Genomic DNA, 7,399 nt, shown 5'->3' with positions numbered 1-7,399 from the left:
TAATGAATTAATTATAAATAATTAAGTACTTATATATAAAATTCCTGAAATACCCCTACCTGTAATTGTATGATTTAACTGAGTTAAGGCCATGAAGCAAAATGAGAAAAACATAGTAAACTATTGAAGCAAAATGACTATTTTTAAAGAATTAAGACAAAACCATTAAAACGATTAAACCACATGAAGCAAAACAAAAATTTACTCCAAAATAAAATTCACATGTGAAAATAAACACCATACAAGAAAAGTATATCTATATAAAGTTAACATACAAATATAAATATAATAAAATGAGGACCTGATCAGATTTACACATTTAAAAAATTTCCCAATTATACCCAAACAGGAATATAATTTTAATATATTATTTGCCATTTTGCCTTCAAGATATCTTTATATTTTAATTAAGAGAACTACCAAAGATCCTTAAACAAATGAAGTTGGTGCTGTTTTTGCCAACCAGTCCATGTGCAAATAACATTATACCACATGCATTCCAATTCTCCCATCATTCATCCTCCAAAAGGCAACATTCTTCCATTATATTTTCATCTCCACACCAAAAACCACCCCCATCCTATTATTATTCTCCCAACATGACCATTATCAAGTCAACATCATGTTTGTTCTTAATACTTCTATCATTGTTCATCTTCATGTGGTATGACAACAACCTTAGTGGATCATGGTGGTTATCAATCCACATGTGGTCCGTCATTTGGGTTATGGTGGTTGTTTTGGCTGTGGGTTTGGTGGCGGTTGTTATGGTTAGAACCACCGTTGTTACGTGGATCACGGTGTTGGTGATGCTTGCTATTGCGGGGAAGCGTCGTCGTGTGCTGGCGGTGGAAGGAAGGAAGATCACTGGAGATGTGGCAATGCATTTGTTGAAGGTTTTGGTTAAGAAAAGAAGTCTTGTTGCTGTTGCTTGTGCTACATATTTTAGTTCGGTTGCCATGGGTTGGGTTGCTTAAAAGTTAAACCATACATAAGTTTGTCAAGTTTATACTTTTGTTCATGTATATTCAAAAAAGGTTTTTTGTTTTGGTTTCTTTATTACATATAGAAAAAGTTTGTGAAATAGGAGATGTAGGCATATAGCAATTCAGTTTTATACTGTATTTGGATATTTTTATTAATTGTTACCAATTAACTTTAGAAAAGATTTCAAGAGTCACAACCATTTATAATGTTTTTTAACAGCAAAAATGAAATTTATATAAAGATGATGGTTAGAAACTGCTAACCAAACATAAAAAAAAATAAAAATAAATAAAAACACAATGTTACATCAAAAGTACTGGGTTTTGAACTTGAAGCCACTCGGTCCTAGGATTTTTTTTTTTTTTTTTTCTAGTAAGAATCCAAAGAAACAAAAAATGTAAGATTGAATCAAATATTAGCCGTCTTCAAGTCATTGACTTTAAAAATACTTGATTTCTAGCCTTCCAAATAAACCAACGAGTTAGAAAATAAAATTCCTTCTACAATTAGCATAATTTAACTTCAACCTTTGATAAGAAAGAACCAACTAAGAGCACGGAGGACATTTGCAATGTTATCTTATGACCAATTTCCAAGAATCACAACATCATCATCATAAAATAACACCCCGTAGTGGGGCTTTTTTTTTTTTTAATTTCAAAAATAACGCCGAAAAACGCCCCCAAACCATTACACCCTGGCGTTATTGGGCATTGTTCGCGAAAAAAGCCCCCTTGGCGTTTTTTGAAACACGCCTTGCCCCCTTCTCCTTGTCCAATCACCTTCCATCTCCCTTTTTGTTATTCAATAAGATTTTTTGAGGGTTTTTGTTTTATTTAATTATTTTACATCTCATTTAACATAATACCCCAATCCCCACTACACCCATTTTGTAAAAACGCCCAATAATGCCCCATTGCTGACTGGGCTGCCACATGGCGCAAAACGCCCTAGGGTGGAGCATTATTCACTCCAACGACTACGCATGGTCTAAGTGGGACAAAATGATTTTTTTTTACCAATGGAGACCGGATGGAATGAGAGGTGTACTTGCATAGGGGATAGTTCAATTGAAAACCGTTTTTAACGCGAAAACTCGAAAACTAACTAAAAAAGCCTAAAAAACATACAATTTTTTTATTAAAAATCGCTAGTTTTTTTATATAAAAAAACTTTTCTTCAAAAAAAAAAACTTTTTTTTGTAGTGCACATGTGTAATAATTCACATGTGTACTATTACACATGTGCACTACAAAAAAAATTGAAAAAAGTTTTTTTTATATACCTAAAATAGCAAAAATTGATATGCAAAAAAAATGTATGTTTTTAAGGTTTTTTAGTTAGTTTTCAAGTTTTCGCGATAATTAGTGGTTTTCATTTGAACCTTCCCCTACTCGCATAAGTGACATAACATCCAAAAGGTAATTCCAAGCAAGGGAGTCGTAGGCTTTAGCAGGAATTAGAGGCGAAATAGAATGGACCATTACTAGGGAATGAAAAAATATGTGTTTGGTTGGTCAAGGTAATGGAACCGTTCACTGACATTCCATTCCATCAAATTTATTCCATCCATACCCTTTGTTTTTTTTCATTCCATTCCGTCTCTCACTTTTCATTACCAACACCGCCCACCACCCACCACCGCCACCGTTGACCACCCGCCATCGCCGACCACCGCCACTGTTGACCACCACTACCACCCGCCGCCGCCGCCACCGCCATCGACCACCTTCGGCACCGCCAACCTCCAAACCACCACCGACCACCATCGTCGCCACCTGCCTCCGCCACCCACCGCCACACCACCCATAACCGATTTTATTACTTTGTCTTTTTCTGCATATCAAACAACACAAGGTAGATTCATTCCATTTCCACATTGTAACCAAACAAGACCAGGAATGGTAATGATCCATTTCATTCCTTTGTCATTCCATTCTCTCGTCCATTTCATTATCCCATGATGATTATGGATTATTGAGCAAAAGGAAGAAGATTGTTCATGCGATTTTCTCATTGACAATGTGGCATCTATAGAATAGAAGGAACCAAAAGAAATTTGAAGGAAAAGAGGTGAGCTCATTTAAGGTGGTGGAAGATATAAAAGAGCAAGCCTTTGAATCGAAAAAGAATAGGACCAATGGCTTCAATACGGACCAGGTCAAATGAAGAAAGTTTGAAGACATGATATAGGCTGAGGTTCCTTTTTTTTTTTTTTTTTTTTTTTTTTTTTTTTTTTGAGTGTTTGGGCTTGGGAGAGTTTGTGTTTTTATGTTTCAAGTTCTGTATCATTGTAGCATCTTGCTACTTTTGTTTTGATTGTGATAATAAAAGAGGTTTCCGTTGCCATTCAAAAAAATTAAAAAAAAGATGGTGTTTCCAGATCAAGTTCTCAACTACGATGACATTTTTTTTCCGCAAAACTACATATCACGTCTCTTGTCAATATTCTCTTCTTTTAGATAAAATTTCATTTTTAAGATTTGTTAACTGTTCTAAAACCATGAACATTTAGGATGGTATCAAAGTCATGTTCTTGTGTATTTCACACAAATTCAATTAAATCATTAAATACTTACTTTTGATCTATGTTTCAATACCTTTATCTCTGAATTTTTGTCATTGACACAAATGATTTTGTCCTCAGTCTTAACCGAATTAAATTGGTGAAAGAAACATGTCACTAGAACACAATGAATAGAACTAGCATCCAATCATTAATGCCTTGTACTAAAGTTAACTTGCAACACCAACTTTTCAAAACTATTAACAAGGATTTACAATTCAAAATGTATTAAAATATGTAATACTACAATAGACAAAATATCAAATACAACGTACGAACTAAAGGTTTTGCTGAAAAAACGTGATGGCATTTTCGTAATTATTAGTAATTATCAAAATTACTCTACAAATGATCATGTATAGTAATTTTAATCTTGTAGAGTAATTTTGTAAAATGATCTTATAGAGTAATTTTGTAAAATGTGTTCCTGTAGAGTAATTTTGTAAATTTTTTAACATTTAGTTATGGGGTTTAGCTTTATGATTTACTTTTTAGCATTTAGTTTGGGGGAGGGGGGGGGGGTTGGTTTTTTTTAGGTTTTTGGGGGTGGGGGGTTAGGTTTTTTGAATGATTTTTTGGTGAATTATAGTTTTTTTTTATCAAAATTACTCTACAATAACATTTTATAAAATTACTCTACAATAGCAAAATTACTCTACAAGAGCAAAATTACCCTACAAGAACATTTTACAAAAATACTCTACAAGATTAAAATTACTCTACAGGATCAATTGTAGAGTAATTTTGATAATTGCCATACGAGCAAATAATTACGAAAATGTCACCGCATTTTTTTGCCTTTTTCATGCTATTCGTACGTTTAATACGTTAAAGTTATTTGTACGGGAACTTTACTCTACTACAATTTCCTCCAAGCAGGGGCAGGCCTAGGTGAAGCCCAGGGTGGGCGGGCGCACCCCTAAAAAAAATTAGTGCATTTTTTAGGCAAAAAACCTGACCGTACCCCCTGAAAATATGCTTGAACTATTCATTCGCACACTCAACAAATAATTCTTGGGTCCGCCACTTGTCTCCAAGTCAAAATTGTAGTATTTTATAACAAAATGTTATGGGTTACAACACTTGTATCAAAGGCATGATTCAAGTAAGCAAGCCTGAGGCAACACATCAATACACGCGAAATTAAACTCAAACAAGCTTGGGCTTTGGACACCCTGATCATTTGTTTTTAGATTTAATTAAATAAAAAGATATGTAACAACAACGATTAAAAAAAAGCTAGTGCATATGTGGTTTATATCGAAAATACAGAAAAGAAAAACAACTTTACCAACATTTCCGAAAAAACATAGTTTAGTATATGTCCACACCACATTATGTGTGGAAGTAATCCCTTAAGAGCATCAGATTAAGGTAAGAGTTAATTACTGTTTTCGTCCATGTGTTTTGTCAAAAATCACTATTTCAGTCCATTAGTTTAAAAATTGAGATTTCAGTCCCTGTGGTTTTACTTTCGTAACCATTTCAGTCCACCACGTAACCATTTCAGTCCCTGTACTTAACAAAATAATGGACTGAATGGTTACGAAAGTGAAACCATAGGGACTGAAATGGTTATGAAAGTGAAACCATAGGGACTGAAATCACAAATTTTAAACTATTGGACTGAAATAGTGATTTTTGACAAAACACAGGGACGAAAACAGTACTTAACTCTTAAGGGAATTATTAAGGTACTCATATAGGCTTGAATTCTCAGACCCATAACCAGTTTAAAAAGCCCAAAAGACCAATCCTTATGAGTCTAAGAGTGCCTAGTGATGCAAAACACATGAAAGCCTTGTTTAGGACTAAACCCAAAGAGATATAGTTTATCATCTAGGCCCCACTCTTGCTTTCATGTAAGTTCACTACCTTAATTGGATGATAACACTCTCCAAGCACCAAGCCTTCCCCTTTTATAACGAAACTAAGGTCGATAGACAAAAGTCATGTAGAGCTAGAGGTTCATACCCACAACGGGTAAATAAACACTCTCTCCATTAGAAGTGTGACTTTACCATGGGAAGCACGCTAAGAAAGAGATAAATCGTTTAATTTTTTCATGAAATCCCTACCTTGCGCTTCATGTAGATAGTAGAAACAAATAAAACCTATAAAATTTGGATTTTATATATACAGACCTAGATTTACACCAGTCTTGATTACTGACTTACTGCAATCACGTTTGTAATATTTTTTATTAGTGATTCATTAACGGTGACGAATGCCGCAATCTAATTGGACATCATAATCACATGTGCATATCTCGCATTGCATAATGCATCACAATGCTATATGGTTGCTCACGATTTGTCAATATCAACACGCTCTCCAATCCTTACAGGTGTAGGCCAACACATCTTTGTCTTCTAGAAGTACGTAAGGCCTACAAAAGAAAAGGGTTGTCATTCCAAAAATATATTGTGAAAACCCTATGTTTCTTATACATTAACAGTTTTCTCTTATTCATAGCTAAATTGAGCGTTAGAACAGTCTACAGGATGAATCCATGTACGCCCTTTAACATATATTCTTTCTAGAAAAAGCCTAACTAAATCCCTTTGAACTATACTTAATGAGATAACTTCTCGTAATATATGAAGTAATTAGTTGTTAATGACTCGAAAGATTATGAATCGATCATTCAATCGCAATCATTTCATTGCTAAGATACAAATTAGTGATTAGAAGGGATTAGAAGTTATGATGATAAAGGAATGTGGTTAGTAAAACTTTTAGCTTTTAAAAAGTTTTAAAGTGACTACTCTTGGATTGATATACTACATTGACGGGTCAACGCACAAATGGCCCACTTGAATTGTCCCTTTTTGGGCCCTCGTTATATTGTCTTTCACGCGAATCTTTGGCCCACAATTCACAAAAGGCCCTGGGCCCTCAGGCGTGCTGTTTACCTATATGTGACTATGTGTTGTGCTTTTCATGCTACGTGGAAAGTTTCCATTGGGCCAGACTTTTTAAGTTGACAAAGTTCAAGTCAAAGATAATATACACTTTTGATATTTATGTTTGTAATACAAAATTTAGCAATGCAAATTGTATAAACTAGTTTCTATTGGTCACTACGGTTTGAGGTTTCTGCGTATTTTAATGAAGTTTACATTTCAAAAACAAGGTAGATATGAATATGCTTAAATCAGATTTTTGAAGTATAATAACATCTTTTTCACGGTAAAAAATACAAAACAACCAAGGTGGAGACTCTCTTAACATTTTAGAACATTTTAATATCGTGATTAAATGACAACAAAGCCGGAACGATAGACCGTTAACGCTTAACCAGTCATAATAGTATTAGTGTAAAATAGGGTATAATATATCATACACCCTAGTTATACGCATGTGGTATTTAGCATTAGTGTAAAATAGAGTATAATATATCATACACCCTAGTTACATGCTTGTGATATCTACTTGTTATATGATTTAGATTTGAACTAGTCATAAAACTCATAATAGAGTATGATATATCATACACCCTATAGTTACACTCAAGTATAGTTTCACTTGCATGTGGTATCTACTTGTTACATGAGTTAGATTTGAAACTGATTTTGATGTGATTGTGTTGGGAATTTTCAAGTATTTGACAGAATAATATGGTGATAGTGACAAAGTTTGAGACATGTTACGTAGAGTGCGTTGCACGTAAAGATAGTTAGATAGAGACAACAAATATCAATTAATAGATAATAAAGGACTCGTTTAATCTTTTCTGTGACAAAGATTGTTTTTTTTTTTACTTCTTTTATCTATTTTTTTATATATTTTTTTTACTTTTTTATGAAATTATTTTTATAGCTAACATGTCAACCTTTTTTCTCA

The 7,399-nt window shown here is 33.7% G+C and overlaps 1 protein-coding gene across 1 annotated transcript; it reads left to right on the top strand.

Annotated features, from left to right (window-relative positions):
- Nucleotides 1-599: 599 nt before the first annotated feature.
- LOC110933072 lies at nt 600-977 on the top strand. Its single transcript, XM_022176312.1, has one exon. The coding sequence runs from the start codon at nt 600-602 to the stop codon at nt 975-977; it is 378 nt and encodes a 125-aa protein (XP_022032004.1).
- Nucleotides 978-7,399: the final 6,422 nt, after the last annotated feature.

The sequence above is a fragment of the Helianthus annuus genome, chromosome 4 (genome assembly GCF_002127325.2).
Source record: "Helianthus annuus cultivar XRQ/B chromosome 4, HanXRQr2.0-SUNRISE, whole genome shotgun sequence".
Taxonomy (NCBI): domain Eukaryota; kingdom Viridiplantae; phylum Streptophyta; class Magnoliopsida; order Asterales; family Asteraceae; genus Helianthus; species Helianthus annuus.
The sequence above is the reverse complement of the archived record's forward strand: the minus strand, read 5'-3'. Positions and strand labels throughout refer to the sequence as shown.